This window comes from Hypanus sabinus, chromosome 15, assembly GCF_030144855.1.
Source record: "Hypanus sabinus isolate sHypSab1 chromosome 15, sHypSab1.hap1, whole genome shotgun sequence".
Classification (NCBI taxonomy): domain Eukaryota; kingdom Metazoa; phylum Chordata; class Chondrichthyes; order Myliobatiformes; family Dasyatidae; genus Hypanus; species Hypanus sabinus.
The window spans coordinates 48,523,775-48,543,035 of record NC_082720.1 but is presented as its reverse complement, the minus strand read 5'-3'; the positions used below and the strand labels follow the sequence as shown (position 1 = coordinate 48,543,035).

Genomic DNA, 19,261 nt, shown 5'->3' with positions numbered 1-19,261 from the left:
TACCATTTTATAGGAATGCACCCACTAACACCCCTCCACCAAATTTATGGTGGCTTTGGCATACAGGAAGATTGATTGCTTCCCAGGTATCTACCAATTGAATTTAATTTTATCAGTTTACACATGAAGTTGTACATAGTAGTAATAGCCAATTAATAATTAAGGCTGAAATAATTAGTTTACAGAAGACACATTTTCTTCATATTATGCAATTACAACAAGCCTTTAACTATTCTTGAAATGTGGTGTTTTTTGTAAATATAGAAAATTCAGAACTTTAAATATATCCAATTTACTTTGATCATTCAAACAGCTTCTCTGAAATTGATCATTTCTTAAAACACAACCGAAACAAATCAGAATACAATAAAAATTACAACTTTATTGCACAATGTTAACATACCAATTATTGAGGTAGTTTAATACAAAAACCTTCAGTTTAAGAAAATGCTTACCAAACTTTCAACAATTGCTGTACTGTAAAGCAACAGTGGTTCCAAAACAGGTCAGCACATGCCCACATGACAACACCAAAAAAAATGGCATCTTAGTAAATTTTTACTTTACAGTATGAACAATTTTACAACACTTCCATTTTAATATTTACAATTTCAATGCAGACTGACACAGTCTAGTCATTTTCCTATTAAGAATGTCAAATTAATTTACAAGTTATACAAAACTTCATTTTGTCAGCCTTGACCCTTCTCAATGTGTAAAAAATGGATGTTGCAATGCTTGATCTAGCCGTATTCTTTTTGAAGGTTCATATGTCATCATCTTTTCAATTAAGTCAAAAAGTTGCTGATGTTCAGCGATCTGGCAAGTCATATATTCCTGAAAAATATATAGATAGTATTTAAATATATAGCAACAAGTAGGCCAAGCAAAGCTTCAAGATTTGGCAAAGATTTATATTGCACCTGAAGGTCAAGAATAGGCCACTTATAAAAGCCTTCTGTACCTACCTTCAAAGGTTTGCAGCGCTTCCTAACATACCGCCCAGCAGAACTATGTTCATCCCAATCTAGCTGCTCATGACGAAAATATTTGCTCTTCCTATAAAGCAAGCAAGCTACTATTACTTTTCCACGCATGTATGACTTAAGTTACCAGGTAAGTCTGGGAAAATAGCTAGTGAAATATACCTGCATTCAGAATTATGACTTGTTGGTACATTCATGTTTTGAATCATACGTTACTTAAATACTTCCAAGATCACACATAGGGTAAATCTATAGCAGTAACGACTGTTTGCAAATACAAGCCAATTAATATGGCCTCTTCTGGTTCTAACCGCTAGGGAGGATGTACCAGAGGCTGAAAAACCATGTTCTGAATTAGCTTCTTCCCCTCCTTTCTATACTTTTTTAAAAACATTATTTATGTAATTTATAGCAGTTTGATGTCTTTGCACTGTATTGCTGCCACAAAGCAAATTTCAAATCATGAATATATATTAAAAGCCTCGTAACAAATTTGATTATAATTGGATGGTTTGAATGAACTTTTTTAAAAAAGGTGTCATTCCATATGTAATAAGAGTACCAACAGCTGTATCTAGTTGTCTTACAATATCTGGAGAACAATGGAAAATTCATTGCACTGTGTAAAGATTCTGTTACAGGTGGAAGGGAATAAAAAGTTTGATACGTTTCTCTATTGGGCCACACTAAGCAATCATCAATAACCCCTTTAATTAACTTAGGTAAAATTACTTTCTTCCAATTCTAAGGGTATGTTATTCTTGGAATTACTGCAGATGCCCCCAATATGAAAGTAATAAATAAAAATGCCAATGTTATGCCAATAAAACCCATAATACTTAACTGCTATCCTTAGGAGGTAGTGATTGCCACAGTTCATAGGATAAAAAATGTCAGTACAGTTGCTATTAGGTGGCATCAAGCTATTTTCTTGCCAACAGCAGTTGGATCAAATAGGTTCCTAACCCATTTTTGGAATAAAAAGTGCACAATTCCTGAGAAGCATGCATACTACATACAAAATTCAAAAGGACAAGGATAGAGGACAATTTAAAGCCCAGAGGAAAACCGAATCAGTTTTTATTAGTACAAAGACCTCAGTATCAGGAAGTTTAGTCTGGTTATTGCCCTCAATAACCAGGCTAACCTTCCTGATAATTACAGTTGTTTGTTACACTGCACAATGAATTTTCCATTGTTCCTTGGGCAATTATTTTGGCAAGTTTAATCACTGAGCATTTCTTCAAATATTGAAAGGAAAATGTGTATAAAAATAAAATTTATGGAGCACAAAAAATTAACATAAGCAAACATTTACTTCAGACGAAAGAGTCATTGAATAAAAATAATTACCTTGTTCTATTAATCATACTAGCTGGAATAGGCCCAAGTACTCTTTCCATCATAGCAAGATGCTCCCGGCTATCATGTGTCTGAATAAGGAAGGCAAAGTATATTAAGCATCTAGAAAAAGCAATGGATTATAGTGCCTTCTGCTATTCAATAGTATCATGGTTAATCTCTTAACCTCAATGTTGCTTTCTATACCAATTCCACATTCAGATTCATTTAATATCTAAAAATATCATTGCTTCACTATTCATTCACTATCCATTGGACAAAAACATGTATTCTCATTTCAGTTCGAAACAAATGGTTCACTCTTATTTTGAAAGTGTGATCCCTGATAATACATAGCCAGCTAGGGAACATTATCTATACACTGAAACAAACTTTTCACAAGGTCAATGAGATCTCATTCTTCTCAACCCTACATTAAAAAAGACCCATTCTATTTCTTGCCCCAAGCATAATCTTGCTGTAGAAAATCCTAATTCATACACAACTAAGTACCACCTTACCAAGACCCTACACAATTTTATTGAGACATCTTTACCCTCTAAGTCAGAAGTGAAAACTGAGGAAGGACCAACAAATTATAGGACATGAAAAACATACAGAATGGACAAATAAAGCTCACAGATAGATACAAGTTGTACATTTTGGAAGATATCACATTACTTATAAGCTAAATCTACATGGAATAGAACACTTATCAAAACTGCTATAAACAGATCAAGCACATGTAGATTTCTAGGGAGAATAGAAAAGCTGCAAACTATTCCAGTTGCCACATGACAAAAAGGATGTGGGGATTCACAAGGATGACAAATGCTCTGCAATATACAAAGGACAGAGGCTAGGCCTCTCCACTTCAGCAATGGCCCAATATAAAGGTCTTGATTGCAGAAGTAGAGAATCTTTCCTCTTGTGAGAAGATCGCATGAGAAGAATTAAAGACTGCCACCAAGAGCTCCAAGATGGAGTTTAGAAGAAATAGTTAAGTGGCGAGAACTACCAGTGAACAGATTGGTAAAAACAAAATGGGAACATTTTTTGTAAACACAGCGAAATATGAATTTTTTAAATCTACTTACCCAAAGAGGTGCAGAGAGACTAATTCAGCTAAACACAAGCATGGACTGGCTCACCCAAATAGCCCCTTTATGTATTGGATATCATAGGCAAGTATTTTTTAAACTCTACATGCACTTGGATGTAATTCCCCATACAAGAAACATTAAAATAATTACAGATTAAAATTACCAGAGATGTTGATATATTAAATAACTATTTCCCCTAGAAAAGGATATGTTTCTCACCTGAAACAACGTCAAGCCAAGATAATATTCAATTAATATACATCCTATACTCCAGACATCACATGGATGCGACCATCCTAGTTCTTGAAAGAAAATAAAACATTCATTAACAATAGCTCAGAATATTTAACGAAATTCAAGATAATTATTTAACATACTAACCTAGGATGACTTCTGGAGCACGGTAATGTCTAGTAGATACAACAGTACTGTGATGCTCATCATCAAATGTTGCACTACCAAGATCCACAATTTTGATGTCTGGATTTATAACTGTTCTGTCATCATGTTTCTATGATACAAGAATCAATTTCCCAATTAAAACAGCTAATAAAAACAGAAGTGAAATGAACTATTAAATAAATCACATTGCTTAGAAATCCGACTTACCGTTTTACTGTTATATTCTATGTGATATTCAGAATTCACAAAAAGAATATTTTCAGGTTTGAGGTCTGTGTGGGTAAGCTTGTTCTGATGCAAAACTAGAAAGAGAAAATTTGTATACAAGTTTGAGTAGCAGAAACCAAATTGCTTGCTAAAATTAAAGGGAAACCAGCTGCAAGGAAAACATTTTAATTAAAATATATTTTTTCTTTATAGGAAGAGATTTTTATCTTAAATTTATAAACCACTATATTTTGAAATTGCGACAGTAAGACAAAATATATTTTATATTTTACCCTAAAAAAACCCTGCAAGTCTGATCATTTGGATGACTGTCCATGTAATCAGAATTGCTCTTCAAATAACAGTACAAGATATATTGTTATCACTTTACTCATGTCTAAAGCTGCAATCTTTTTGGACATTGTATAATTGCATAGCAAGCCAATTGAAAACAATGTTTCAAGCCCCAAAGCTGACCCATGATTGACTCAGAATGAGAGTATCTATAGACAAATATAACTTTATAAATCAGTTTTTACTTAAGTTGTAAGCCATTACTCCACTAAAATTCAAATCCATAATACTTGAACATTAGGTCAGGTTTAGTAATTTGCACTCAATCACATCGGTCATGCACTGAAAGAAGGGACTAAAATAAAATATACGATTTTTGAAAGAGTGTAATACATAAAACACTACAGTTTGCAAGTGGAAAGATGTTTTTACATACAGAATATAGGTTTACATAAGTACTAATTCAAATCAAACACTTAAAACAAGAGTCATGCCATGAAGTAATTTCCCATCCATACAAATTTAGTAATACACATTTTACTCACAATTCAAGGCATGACAAATCTGATAACCCATATGCTTGATCTGATGCATTGGAAAAGGCATGAAACTGTTTTCCTTTAAGAAATCATAGGTACTGAGTCCAAGTAGTTCAAATCCAATGCAAATATGTCCATGATGATCAAACCAATCCAGCATTTGTACACATCCACTGTAAATTAGAATATTCACATTAGAGTGTTAGAAAATCAGCTATTTCGGATGCAATCCACTGAATACCTGTCCAAAGAAATAAACAAACTACTCAAATTGGAGTGTGCATTTCTTAATTCCTCCTAAAGGATTAATGCTTCTAAAATGAACCTGTCAAAAACACCAGGGTAAAAGCAACAACAGCCAACACTGCATTGCAGGAAAAATTCTCCTTACATTTTCCATTCTTTATTTGCTCTCAGAATGGAGCCCTGGAAGAACATAGAATTTACCAAATTTTGGTGCAAAGACCTGGGGAACACCAAAATAAACTCACCTCTTATTGCTAAATTAGTTCGAGATTATCTTCCCACGTGTCCTCAAAAATATGTCCAGCAACATCTGAAGCCAGTTTGTGATGTGGGACTTGACAAATGCCTTACTAAAGCCCTTGTAAATTACACCTACTACCTTGTTCTCTTCAATACAGTTTATTACCTCTTAAGGAATTCAATCAAAATGGTCAGACAGGATAAATCCTTGACAGAACCAGACAGTGTTTAGTCTCTGCATTTCTAAGTCTTATTAACCCTCTCCCTCAAAATTTCTTCCAGCATCTTCACCACCAGTGGTATCAGGCTCAGTGTTAACAAACTTAAAAGGATTCACATTAGCTCCTCATTATAATGAATTAATTATCACACAAAATTAACAAATGGGTAGCACAAGGATCGAAGAAAGTGGTTGGTTTGATGCTGCCAATTACTATGCAGCCATAGTACCATAAAAAGAACCTTCCTGTAGCAGAGCTCTAAGACCTTCTGCTTCAAACTGCTACACTGTACATGGCACTCTATTCTTTTTACTCGTAAGTCTGAAACTGAGTGTTTCTTTTTACACTCATGGAACAGCATCTCAAATCACCAACTTTTGGAAAGAAGGGGAAATAAATTGAGGGTAATTAGTACTTTAGGCTCATCAAAAATACTTAAATAAATCTAAATTGTCTAATACTTTCTGGGACAGGAGCTTCATCAAAATCACTGTCTTAAAATCCAAGACAGTTGGAAAGTTTAAACTGCTATTCATTATTTGCACACAACAAAGTGTGCCTAAAAATTTGCACCTAACAACTGATGTTTCACAGCAGAGAACGCTGGTTCAGTTGAAGCATCGGAGAGCTTTCGTTCTAAGTTTTTCTTGAGGTTAATGTATCCTGCCGCGTTATGAAGACACATCCAACAGAATAAGTGATCACTGAGGCTGTCCAAGGAACGTTATAACTTGGCTAACAGACTGGCTGAATTATGGTTTCATAAGTAAGAGCATTTCTTAAAATACAACTCCTGCCCATGTAAACAAAACTCCAAGATATATGCAGAGACAAAATAAACATTGAATTACCAGAAGAGGCAAATTAAAGGACCATTTACACTCTAGGTATGAAAATATAGACTCAATTTAAGTTGCGGAAAAAGAAACTGCTTCTGAATCTGGCTTATTCTTTAATACCAGTTCTGCCTGTAGTGAATACTATTAGCTGCTCATCAGAAATTGTACTTACTATGCATCGGCACCTCTGCTATGCAATTCCTCGAGTACACGTACTTCAGAGCGAGCAGCCTCACGGTATCGAGCAATGTTCTTTATGATCTTCAACGCAACATATACTCCTCTAAAAGAATAGCAATGTACCATAAAGGTTAATTGGTCTCAGAATAATGTTTATTTAACATTTAGAAAGTGTCAATCTACTACCGTTTTTAATTAGTTTAGAAAGTAGGTGGTGTATTAACTATGGACTGTTTTCAAACTATTCTTCGAATTAAAATTTGGCTTTAAAATTGCAATACTGTGGCGACCCACTTCCCAGCGCACTCGAACCGGCTCACAAATCGGCGCGCGCCAGCATTGAGGCCAGTCCCAAAAAGGGCGCCAAGTCTGCTTCACCAGCAAGGGGAAAAGCCCGCATGCGGGACAGGACTGTGAATACACGCCCCCTACAGCATTCCCACCCGGGGAGGGTGGGATCAGGAAGGCTTTAAAGCAAGGCCGCGAAGTTCGAATAAATCTCTCTTGCAACTGTAGCTCATCGTCTATGTGTCGTTATTTCAGCGCTGCGTGTAGCACACCGCTACAATTGGTGACCCCAACGGCCCAAATGATATTTGAGCCGAAGATGAACTACGCCACATCTGTTCATGCAGTTTTGTTAAAACTGCCAAGCCTCTGGACGCTGCGACCTCAACTATGGTTCCAGTAAGCAGAAGCCCAATTCCACATTCGGCAGATAACCTCGGAGTACACATTACTACTACGTGGTGAGCTCCCTCGACCAGGTAACAGAGGCCCAGGTTGAGGAGTTCATACAGTCTCCCCCAGCAGATGGCAAATACACGGAATTCAAAGCCCTGCTCTTAAGGACTTTTGGACTCTCACGGTGTAAGCGAGCTGCCCGCTTACTGCACCTGGATAGCTTGGGAGACAGACCGCCATCGGCTTTGATGAACGAGATGCTGTCCCTGAACGGAGGACACAAGCCCTGCCTCATGTTTGAGCAGGCATTCCTGGAGCAGCTGCCCGAGGACATACGCTTGCTACTGTCCGACGCAGATTTCAGCAACCCCCGGAAGGTGGCAGCCCGGGCGGACTTGATGTGGAAAGCAAAGGAAAGTGGGGCGTCCGTCGCACAGATCACCAGGCCACGCTCCCAGCAGCAGACCAGGCCAGGCCTGGCAGCAGAGCCCACTAACCCGAGGGAGGGGTGAGGAGACCAATGAACAATGGCGCTTCTACCACCAGCGGTGGGGCGCAGAAGCCTGCCCTGCAAGATCCCGGGAAACGCCACGGCCAGCCACCACTGATGGCTACGGCAGCTGGCCATCGGGATAGCCTCCTGTATGTGTGGGACAAGCGGTCAGGATTCTGCTTTTTGGTCAACACCGGAGCCAAGATCAGCGTCTTACCTCCGACGAGTTACGACACCCGGAACAGGGCACCGGGTCCCACCCTGAGGGCTGCGAATGGCAGCACAGTAAGGACCTACAGCACCCGTACGGTGTGGCTACAGTTCGGCTCCAGCCAGTTCACATGGGACTTCACACTGGCTGCCGTAGCCCAACCGCTCCTGGACGCGGATTTTTTGCGGGCACACAGCCTACTGGTCGGCCTGCCAAGGAAGAGGCTGGTCCACGCCAAGACCTTTCAAACGTTCTCCCTGGGTGAAGCCCAGTTGCCAGCCCCACACCTAGACTCCATCACCCTGTCCGACAACAACTTCACCAGAGTCCTGGCGGATTTCCCATCGGTTCTGGCACCGCAATTCATGGCAGCCATGCCCAGACATGGCATACAGCACCACATCCCGACACAGGGACCACCCCTCCATGCCCGTGCTCAAAGGCTTCCCCCGGACAAGCTCCAACTGGCAAAGGAGGAATTCAAGAGGATGGAGGAATTGGGGATCATACGGCGGAGGTGCAGCAGGCAGACGAGGAGATCCCAAGTTACAGAACCACAGTCTCTGGTTTGCAGCTCCAGGACCTCCCCGTAGGCCCAGGTGAGAGGACCCTACTCTGTGACATCACCACCGGCCAACCCCGTCCCGTCATCCCGGCAGCCTGGTGGCAGCACGTTTTCAACTCCATTCATAACGTAGCACACCCCTCCATCAGAACAACTGTCCGAATGGTCTCCAACAGGTTTGTTTGGCACGGACTCCGCAAGCAGGTCAGTGAATGGGCCAAAACGTGCATGCACTACCAAAATGCCAAGGTGCAGCGGCACACCAAAGCTCTGCCGCAGCAGTCCCACCCACCAGCGTTTCGACCACATTCATGTGGATATCGTGGGCCCCCTGCCAGTGTCGCGTGGCATCTCCTCACTATCGTGGACCGGTTCACAAGATGGCCAGAGGCGGTCCCACTCACCGACACCTCCTCCGAATCTTGCGCCCGGGCACTGATCGCCACCTGGGTATCTCGCTTTGGTGTACCAGCCCGCATTACCTCTGATAGAGGCGCCCAGTTCACCTCCAGCCTGTGGTCAGCTATGGCCAGCTGCACCACATAACTGCTTACCACCCACAGTCGAACGGACTGGTGGAGTGTTTCCACCGTCAGCTGAAGTCCGCTCTCATGGCCCACCTGAGAGGACCTAATTGGGTGGGCGAGCTTCCCTGGGTCCTGCTCAGAATCCGCACCGCACCCAAAGAAGATCTGCACACCTCGTCGGCCGAGTTGGTGTTTGGCGCACCCCTGGTTGTCCCAGGGGAGTTCATACCAGCCCCAAGGGAGCAAGAGGAAGAGCCCACAGCAGTCCTGGGCAGAACCCAACCTGCGTACCCAAAGACCTGCTAAACTGTAAGTTCGGTTTTGTACGACGGGGCAGACATTGGGCACCGCTACAGCAGCCGATTACCCGTTTACAGTGATCAGAAACAACGGGTCCACATTCGTGCTGGACATTGGGGGGAGAGAGGAGGTTTTCACGGTGGACCGACTCAAACCGGCCCATGTGGACGTGGCACAGCCGGTCGAGATTCCGGCACCGCGGCGCAGAGGCAGACCTGCCAAACGGAGTCCGGCCCAGACTGTGGACACTGGGGGGTGTATCACTGGTTCGGGGGGGGGGGGGGGGTTGTTATGCGGCGACCCACTTCCCAGTGTACTTGAACTGGCTCACAGATCGGCATGCGCCGGCATTATTGAGGCCAGTCCCCAAAAAGGGCACCAAGTCTGCTTCACCAGCAAGGGGAAAAGTCCGCGCGCGGGATGGGACTGTGAATACGTGCCCCCTACAGCATTCCTGCCTGGGGAGGGCGGGATCAGGAAGGCTTTAAAGCGAGGCCGCAAAGTTCGAATAAATCAACTGCAGCTCATCGACTACGTGTCGTTATTTCAGCGCTTCGTGTAGCACACCGCTACAATACTTCTGATTTTTTCTTGACTTAAATAGATTTTAAAACCTTATAAGCTTCATCCTTAAAAACTCAACAGAATTTTGCACTTCACAGATATGTAATCATTTTATAATTAAAATATGAAATGCAGACCACAGTGGTCCACAAGTCAAGGAATCTTTACTACCCCACCTCACTTCAAAACACTGATCACTAAATCAAACTCTATTCAATGATGAATAATTTTAAGGTTTTCTTTTAAAAGATTGTCGTCGAAACTGTGTTCATCATAAATGGGATTTGTGATAAATGGGACCGCACTTGATAGCAGTCTATCACTGGATCGTACTCGGGAACTTCTGTTCCCGAGCCAGGCACTGAAACATACATTCTTAAGTGTTTTATATGCATAAAAAGCTAAAATATAATCTATATACTAAGACGAACATTTGACTAACTGACGCTAAATAATACCGGGTGTACCTATTCCTACTTAGTCAGTAAGAGAACTTCTGATTTTTTTTTGGATCCCCATCCACGATAACCCATGTATATCCTCCCGTATACTTAAGATCTCTAGATTACTTATAATACCTAATACAATGTAAATGCTATGTAAAATAGTTGTTTTACTGCTTTGTTTAGGGAATAATGACAAGGAAAAAAGTCTGTACATTCTTGAACAAGTGCTGGAAGAGCACTTTCGTGTTTTCTCGATTTGCGGTTGGTTGAATCCGCGGATGCGGAACACAAGGACAAGGAGGGCCAACTGTACTTAAGTGGTTATAATAGCAATGCCTGTCCTCTTATGAAGTGAGTCAAAATCCATATAGCTTACTTCACTTTCTCAGTATGATTGTTGCCAAGAGATATTGCGTTCTACTTTAAATTACTTTATATTACTTATTTGGCAGTAGCTTCTGACATCCACTTTCTTCGGGTGGTTTGGAAAGAAGCTGTACATTACAATATCGCAATCTAAAATTTACTCTGGTAGTGCCATGGGAAATGAATATTTAACAAGGTTACAAGCAAATTAGAGGATTGATAAAAACACTTACTTTTTCAAATCAAAACATTCGACAACTTTTCCAAAAGCTCCTTCACCTAGATTACAGATTATTTCATCTGGATGGGAAAGAAAAGCACTTTTAAGAATATGCACAAAAAAAATTTCTTATTCAAGGAATACACACAAAACATTAAAAGATTACAAAATGCTAAATGGCTAACATTTGAAATTTAAGCAATTTTACACTATTAATGGTCAGGTCTAAAAATACTAAGGGTAATCCTAATACTGCCAACCTATGAAATAAACTTTCAAATTAAGTAACCCTTACTCCAATTAAGAAGAAAATAATACCACCCCACCATTCACCAAAAGCTAAACCATTTTGAAGATCTGCTGGACTTTTTTTTTCTGTATAAGATTAACAGGCTAACTTCAGAATAATATGAAACACTAAACTTCAAATGCTTTTTTAAAATTACGTTTGGCTCCAAGTATGAAATACAAGGTTTATAATACATATTCATGAACTACCCCCAAATATATAATGTCCTCCTCCCTCCCGTACTATTCCCAAACTATGCCTTTAAAGTGTTCTGTAATAAGTTGTTACAAAAATATTCTATACATCTTGCTTTCAGTTTGTCTCCAGTGTGATATACCAGATGACCCTCCTCATCATCCTCAACATTCTTGGTTCTCCTCTGGCGGTGACTCTTCTGTACACGATAAGTAGTCAGCAACATCATCCAGCCATTGAAAAAGGATAGTATTTCGGAACAGAACACACCATTCCCCAGGAGAGGATTCAGGTATTCATATATACGCCAATCCACGAAAGGCCACGGTAGGTTGACGGGTGCAAATTCAAATTCAATCCCCAGAAATTCACATGGCACACAGTGTATGTTACAGAAGAAAAACATGGCAAGGAACAGATTTTAAGATAAGATGCTTCTTAAAATTTTCAAAGCAATAAATGCATTAATACAAAATTCACCAAATTAAAGTTAATAAAAGACATTAAGTTCAAAGCATGTTGGGAATTACAAACAAAACATGGGGAAAAAGTGCATTCTGAGGGGTTGAAGATATTGCACACCTTGGATGCAATATGTGTCACAACTAAAGTTTCCATCATTGCTTGGGAAGCGGGGTGGAGGATTCTGTAAATTTATCAATAATTTTGAATTGTAGGATGAATGATTTTTTAAAAACAGCATAAATGATTGGGAATGAAAATGATACAAAAATGATCAGATTTTCAAAAACAAAATGGCCATTGTGGAAATTGGTTTTAGCATTCTGAAGGAGTGGCAGAACATATTGAATTGACACAGGCGCAGGCAGCATGATGACAGAATGTGTTTAATTCAACAGCATACTGCCACATTATAGCAACAAAGCAGTTATGATACATAGATCATTAACACCAGTTCAATTGCCTGTAATTAGGTAACTCCTTCTCAGAATGACTGGCATGGTATGAAAACTATTAGGATTAAAAAAAGGTCTTAGTTCTCTAAATGGGCTCTATATCTATTACCTTATTCCTAGGAACTTCTCACCAGTAAAACAATATCATAATAAAAGACTGGTAATTTTTATTTTTTTCTATTAAAAACAATTTTAAGACTGCCACTGGTAACTATATGCACAAATACTTTTAAAAAAATTCAATAGAACATTCCTAGATTGCTCTTTCTATAGTTCAACAACTCAGATTTCAAAACCAAATGGGATTCCTTCCCTATCCCCAAAACAGATGCCTAAACTTTTTTTTAAATATAAAAACAGAAATATTTAAATACCCCCAAATCTGTCAATTTCAAATAAATTCATTCTTACCGAGTGTGAATGATTACTTGAACCAGAGTGATGTTTTTTAGGCCTATGTCTTTCCCGGCTACTTTTTTCATTCCTTCCACTATCACGTTTGCCTGACTTGCTGTAATTTTGATGACTATAGCAGTAGCGCTGATGTCGGCATTCTCTGTTGTGACAGCCATTCCTATATTCCATTTTGTACCCATCTCTGTATTCATGCTTTCCGTCATGGTAATCCATGTGCTCATTAACAGATTTTGTTTCCAAGTAATGGCTATAAAAAAAACTTACTAAATTACCAATCTTAACTATTGTTGCAGAGACTTCACAGGTTGTACACATGCATTACTTACTTGTCTGAAGGACGATGGCGCTTGCGCCGTCTATTTTCCCTTTCACTGCTGTGTGATCGTTTTCTGCGCTTATGACTACTATAATAGTCACGGTGGTCCCAACTCTCTCCACTGCTCCAATCGGAACTTCGTGTACATTTTAAATGAGGCATCTACAAATGGTACCAATACAGCTGAATTCATTACAATGTTTACATTATAATTTTATGACAATAAATTATCTTTTAAATAATGAGTTTATAACCAATATATTCCAATACAAAGCCAACTTACAGGAATACAAAAACTTATGCTGTCAGACTGAATTCACTCACTCAGATTATAATGGACTACACGTACTTCCTTTCTTATCTTAATAACCATGCTTACTCCAGTGGAAGCTGAAGTCCTCATGCATGTATCTATCACCACAGTGAACAGCTGGTTTCATATCTTCTTATGAACACCAGCTCATGTAAATACAGCAGCATACATGATGCACACCTCTGTCTCTGATTAATTCTGGACCCAGAGAGCACCAATGACATTATTTTCCTGCTCTAATCTCTTCATCCATCACTGGTCCTACAAGTTTTGGACCCCATTCTTGAGAACTGAGAGCATTACTGAGACTACGCCATAAGCACGAGAAAACTGACTTTCCAACCCTTCTCCCCCCCCCCAAAAACAGACCATTTGATTTAAAAAATGGACAAATCCAATAATATTAAGTTTTGCTTTTGTTCTAGTGTTTAAAGAAACAGAGATGATACCCCATTTTTAAATATACTGCACACCTTAGGGTTACATGTCCCACTTTGGCCTAGAATAGGGGTAGCAAATTTTGAGATTTGAGCAGATTAATTTTGTTCAATTAATTCTGAAGAGATCATTGATAAATTGGTAACAATGATCACAAACTTTAAGGGAAAAAGATGAGTCCTGTTAATTACTTGTATTCGTTGCTTTACTATAAAGTATGACAGATTGAAATAAAAAATTTTAGAAACCTGTTCAAAATTATTAAACTTTTAAAAATTTAAAAAGTAAAATTTCTAAAAAGCATGGTTATTGTATCTCGTGACACAAGAAATGTGAACATGAAATTACAAGTTTTGGTTCATAAGCTTTTAATTATGGGTGGTGGTTTAAAGAAAGAAGGGTGGCACTGCATTCTACTTGACAACAAGATGTTTTGCCAAAGACTATCCATCCCTGATCTAGAAGCTACAAAATGTACGCATCTCTCTTTTAATTTTGCCTAAGATTAGCTGACAACAGTTCAACACCTTCAATCCAATTCCCTGCAGAAATTAAAAAAACTATTTGTGAAGCAAATTCCACAGGATCAGATTAGGCTAATTGGCCTATGTTTTATGGTCTACAAATCTTTGGTAATCAAATCATTGAGAATTTGATGCTAGATCAAAATCAGAACAATTTACATTGAAATAATATTGTATTGATAACATGCAGGATAAGTGCTTTACATCTGATTACTGTTACAATGTAGTCAATGCCAGAACTCCATTAACAATTTTCATAGATAAAATGATCAAAGACTGGATAACTCTGCTCAGCCCCACACTGAACGGATTCCATAATATATGGACTCACTTTTGATGACTCTACAACTCGTGTTCTCAATTTTTTTAAAATTTGATTTTCTTTTGTGCATTTGAACAATTTGTCGTTTGCAATTGGCTGATTGTCCATCTTTGTGAGCAGTTTTTCATTGATTCCATTGCGATTCTCTGTATTTACTGTGAATACTGGCAAGAAAATGAATCTCACGACAGGGAAATATGACATTTACTTAGACAAGAAACAACATTGCATTTTCATTGTGCTTTATATATATATAGCCACTTAAGAGGACATTTAGGGCCGCAATTTTAATGATTTGTCCAAATTGACAGTCTTACAAGTGCGTCAATTCTCCTCAGTGATGGTTTAAGAGGTCATAAAATATTCATAGCCTGCTTCCACATTTAATATGACAAATGACCTTTTACCTCAATTCTTTCTTTCACCATTCCACCTCTCATTTAAGTTTTCTGGAGCTATATTTCAGGAATGGCACCTCAGTACACAATTTTCAAACCAAGAGCAACTTTAATTGATCACAGGTTTAGAGGTGGAATTTGATACACCACTATTATCATATGTGTGCTGTTAACACAGATATTTATCCTGTTGTCTATGATTCTTATACATTAGAAAATGTGATGACTTGGAGATACTACATTAGTGGAATAAAGTAAAAGCTTGCAAACTACTTCTTTCAGGCCCTTCCCCCCCCCAAAAAAGAACCCATGATTACATGTAATTTTGGATTTTTTTTTAAAAACAAGATACCTGAGGATACAGAAGGAACATCAAACTGGGGACTTGCTTAAAAGTAAATATTGCATTAACTACACAAAAACAGTATCATACCCCTTGTTCTGAGCCAGTTAATCCTTCTGTGTGATAGTCATTTAATTCAAAGATCAAGAGAACAAGGTACTAACCCAGAATTTTTTTTAATTTAGGCTTTTAAATCTTGTTTGAACACAGAAACTGAAGTACTTTGATGAAATAGATGGCAGTGATGAACCTCAAATTAAAGATGCTGCAGAAGCCTAATCCAATTTAACTCAAATAGGAGAGAAGCTTGTTACTACAAAATCTGGAATTGCTGCAATGCATTAAAAATTCACTAAACATTGAGTAGTGCATGCGAATTAAACCACACCTTTATTCAGAACACTGGATTATGAGACCATTAGCATGACTGATAGCTGTGTGGAAATGTTTACTGCTGTCGTTTAAACGATGCCACTGTCTGTAAATGAACATAAAATGGCCACCGAAAGTAGATGTCCCTTCCAGCCAACGCCAATGAATTTTTATTTCTGGTCGAATATATATTGCTGCCTACAAGTTAATTTAAAAACGTTTCGCCAAGTCAGAACCACAATTATACACAAAGGGTATAGCTGTGAAAAATACAGGGATGTCAGTAAAAAAAAACATCGATACGGCATATCTCTTTCTAGTAAACTTATTAGGCTCACGTTGCGAAATAAAAATGAAGCGCATCGAAAACAAAATGGAAGATATCGTGCGTTTGCTTTGTCAAAAGAAAGCACAATAGGAGGTGTACTGGGCAGGACTGCATAGCCAACTGTGCAATTTGGCCCCTCGGACCCGAGTCAAGCGAATTCTATGATATACTGAACTAAAGCAGCAAACTTCCAATGACTTCTCGTTTTCACACTAGCCACAGCTGGAGCATTTTGTGCAAACACGTTCTTTAGAATGTGGTCATCAAACTTGATTAAAAAGTTAACACAAGATCCATACTATTAGATATTTTAATGTAAGTTTAGACTGCTTCTCAAGGTCCTGATCAGATAAACATTGGAAAAGGCGTTGTTCGGAGAAAGCCTCAGGGCAGTCAGGCTTAAGGCCCAAGTTCTGCCGCTGCCTCAGATCTCTGCACTCGGCGCAAAACTCGCAATGGGGCCAATACTAACCACGCAGCCGAAGAGGCAAGCGCTGCTGGAGGTTTACTGCAACGTCTGTAAAGGAAGGGAATTCTAGAAGTGGCCGAAGGCAGACACCGACCACGATTCTTTTGTTACCGATGACAAAAAAAAATGTTGTACAATGCTTATTTAGAACTCATCCAACAAAAAAAGCCAAGATGTACACAACACCGATGTATTTCAAGTTACTCAAATGTCCCTTTCTGGAAGGGAAGATATCACAAAAAACGTAAACTTCAGAATCAAATATACCAGAAATACTGTATGATTTTCCTAAAGAAGAAATATCGAAGCATTAACTTCCTCGGGAAGGAAAACCCGAGTTAATCGTCAGCTCTACCTCCGCGATTACCAAACTAGCCCCCGGAACACAGAATGCCAACTCGTTCACAACAAAAACCAGCATGTTCCATATTATACCGAATCGACATGTTTAATTCTAACAAAATTACGTCCCTGGTAGAATAAATAAACAGTAACACAACCCCTGAAAAACATCCATCGAACCACTCCCTGGCAGATCTCGCCCGGAGGGGGAGGGGGGAAGGAGACGGCGCCATTTTGTTGAATTGCCTGCGTTTCAAAGCTCCGCCTGACAATACATTTTCTCCAACAATAAAACTAAAAGGCAGATACTAGAAACGGTATCAGTCGGTGAAGCATCTCTCTCCACGTTATGTCAGTAACCTCTGCCACAACGGACACCGAGGAAAGGGTCGTGTTAACGCCAGAATAATTGAGACAATCGCGCCTCCCCCAGAAGAATTTAAATCCTTCCCGGATTTAAATAGTTGTCAAAACGGGGCCTCAAATAAGCCAGCAGTAGTGAAAACAAACCATTCTCGATCATCTTACCTCGACAATGCCGCAAATGGAATAAACTAAAGACACACAAATTAAAAACAACCTCCTGCACAAAATGGTGGACAACGCTTCGGCAAGAGAACAATCAACAATCTACAGCAGCCGTTGACGCACTTCCTGTTGGGCTTGGGGGCGGGGTTTAGGGCCGGACTGCTGACAAATACTGGCAGGGGTTGGCTGCCTCAATGGGACTAAACGCATTGATGAACAGGCCGATGAGCCACTCCTCTGTCGCTGCTGTACTGTATCTGTTTGTTAAATAATACAGTTTGAAAATTTTAAAGGAATAATTTATTGTTATAATACTATTTACATAATACCCAGTTTCTCTGCTGGATAAAATGCATTTATCTAGATTTCAAAACTCCAACCTTGACATTAGCCTCATGGCCTCTTCCCTATTGCTTATTGGGTCAATGTTCCATTAAGTAGGTACAACCTTGTCTTAGAAAGAGTATTAATGTGTGACCAAGCAAAATGACATAAGTTAACAATATTTTAGGAGTTAAAGCTCCACATTTGATTAGTAAAGTTTGTGAATCCTGTAGAATTTTCTCTATTTCTGCATAAACATGACCTAAAATGTGATCAGATCTTCATATGTCTTAAAGCTAGATAAAAGAACCCAATTAAATAAATAACACAAACATTTATTTATTTGCTTATTTGTCCATTTATTCGTTGAGAAAAGTGATCCAATACTACATGCATTTACGTTAGCAATACTAAACCTAAAAGTGCGGGTATAATAATAATCACTAATGAAACAAGCTCTATCATTGTCTAGGGTATAATGAATCGTCAGATGGAAATATAAAGTTCAGTTCAGTTCATGCAGTTGTTGGTCGCTGTGTTGCAATTGTTGGAGAGAGAGGGAGAGAGAGAGAGAGAGAGAGAGAGAGAGCGAACAGTAACAGCTATTGACTTGCCAACTTTCCTTTATGATCTTGGTCCATCGATGTGTTATTGCTGTGGCCATTCAAGTATGACCCCTCCGTCCTTTAGCTAGACCATTCTTCCGTGGTGGACTCGTCACCCAGGCAAGGATGGACACACACTCAAGCCCCCCACTGGCCTCGCTATAAAACATTGTGAGTTAAAATTTACCGACCCTTTGTTCGGTCTTCGATGTCCCACCCTGTCTCATGGGTTTCTGATGCTCACTAGCGTTTCTCCTGGTGCATCTGAGGGGTGTTGCCCCAGACCTCACTTTTATCCCCACTCACGGGGTCTCAGGTGTCAATCAAGTTGGGATGATGTAACCCATCAAACCAGCCCACTCTGGTTGCCCCCTGAGGGGTTTCAATGAATAGAACAGTACCAAGTAAACAATCCTTCTCCAAAAGACAATAGCAGTAAATCAATGGCTCTTGTCAGTAGGAGACATTCCACCTTGTGTATCTCTGAGCTGCGTCTCTCTCTCTCATTAACTTTCATGAGCTGTTATCAATAACAACTGCCCTGGCAGATTTCCTTTCGTCTCTCTTACTTCCTTGTTAGCAGCATCGAAATAGTAGTGATTTGTGATTATCCAAAAGGGAGGGGGGGCCACTCTGCATCCTTCTGTCCATCAGAGTTGTTCATCCTTCGTAACAATGACATGTCATCACACCACCATGCCATACGTACACAATACACTTAAAGTAAAAACAAAATTAAGACATGCAAACCGGATACCCTTGCTTTTATTTTGATTGTTTTTATGTTTTGGAGTTACAAAATGAAACAATCATTCTCTGCTTCCTACCACTGAACTAGTCATGATTC

At 39.4% G+C, this 19,261-nt stretch overlaps 1 protein-coding gene across 4 annotated transcripts; it reads right to left on the bottom strand.

Annotated features, from left to right (window-relative positions):
• Window positions 1–362: 362 nt before the first annotated feature.
• Window positions 363–17,633, bottom strand: LOC132405493 (dual specificity protein kinase CLK4-like). 4 transcript variants are annotated; one of them, XM_059990346.1, is made up of 13 exons: window positions 17,486–17,633; window positions 13,119–13,270; window positions 12,787–13,039; window positions 11,567–11,657; window positions 10,988–11,054; window positions 6,591–6,701; window positions 4,879–5,045; window positions 4,040–4,134; window positions 3,812–3,941; window positions 3,650–3,732; window positions 2,340–2,419; window positions 969–1,059; window positions 363–837 (listed from the first exon to the last, which is right to left on the bottom strand). In XM_059990346.1, the coding sequence occupies exons 2-13, from the start codon at window positions 13,268–13,270 to the stop codon at window positions 709–711; spliced, it is 1,449 nt and encodes a 482-aa protein (XP_059846329.1). In that variant the 5' UTR covers window positions 17,486–17,633; the 3' UTR covers window positions 363–708. The 4 variants fall into 4 exon arrangements, with proteins under 4 accessions (XP_059846329.1, XP_059846328.1, XP_059846331.1 ...); XM_059990345.1 differs by lacking the exon at window positions 17,486–17,633 and adding an exon at window positions 14,715–16,954; XM_059990348.1 differs by lacking the exons at window positions 11,567–11,657; window positions 12,787–13,039; window positions 17,486–17,633 and having other exon boundaries at window positions 13,119–13,249.
• Between the last annotated feature and the right edge of the window lie 1,628 nt (window positions 17,634–19,261).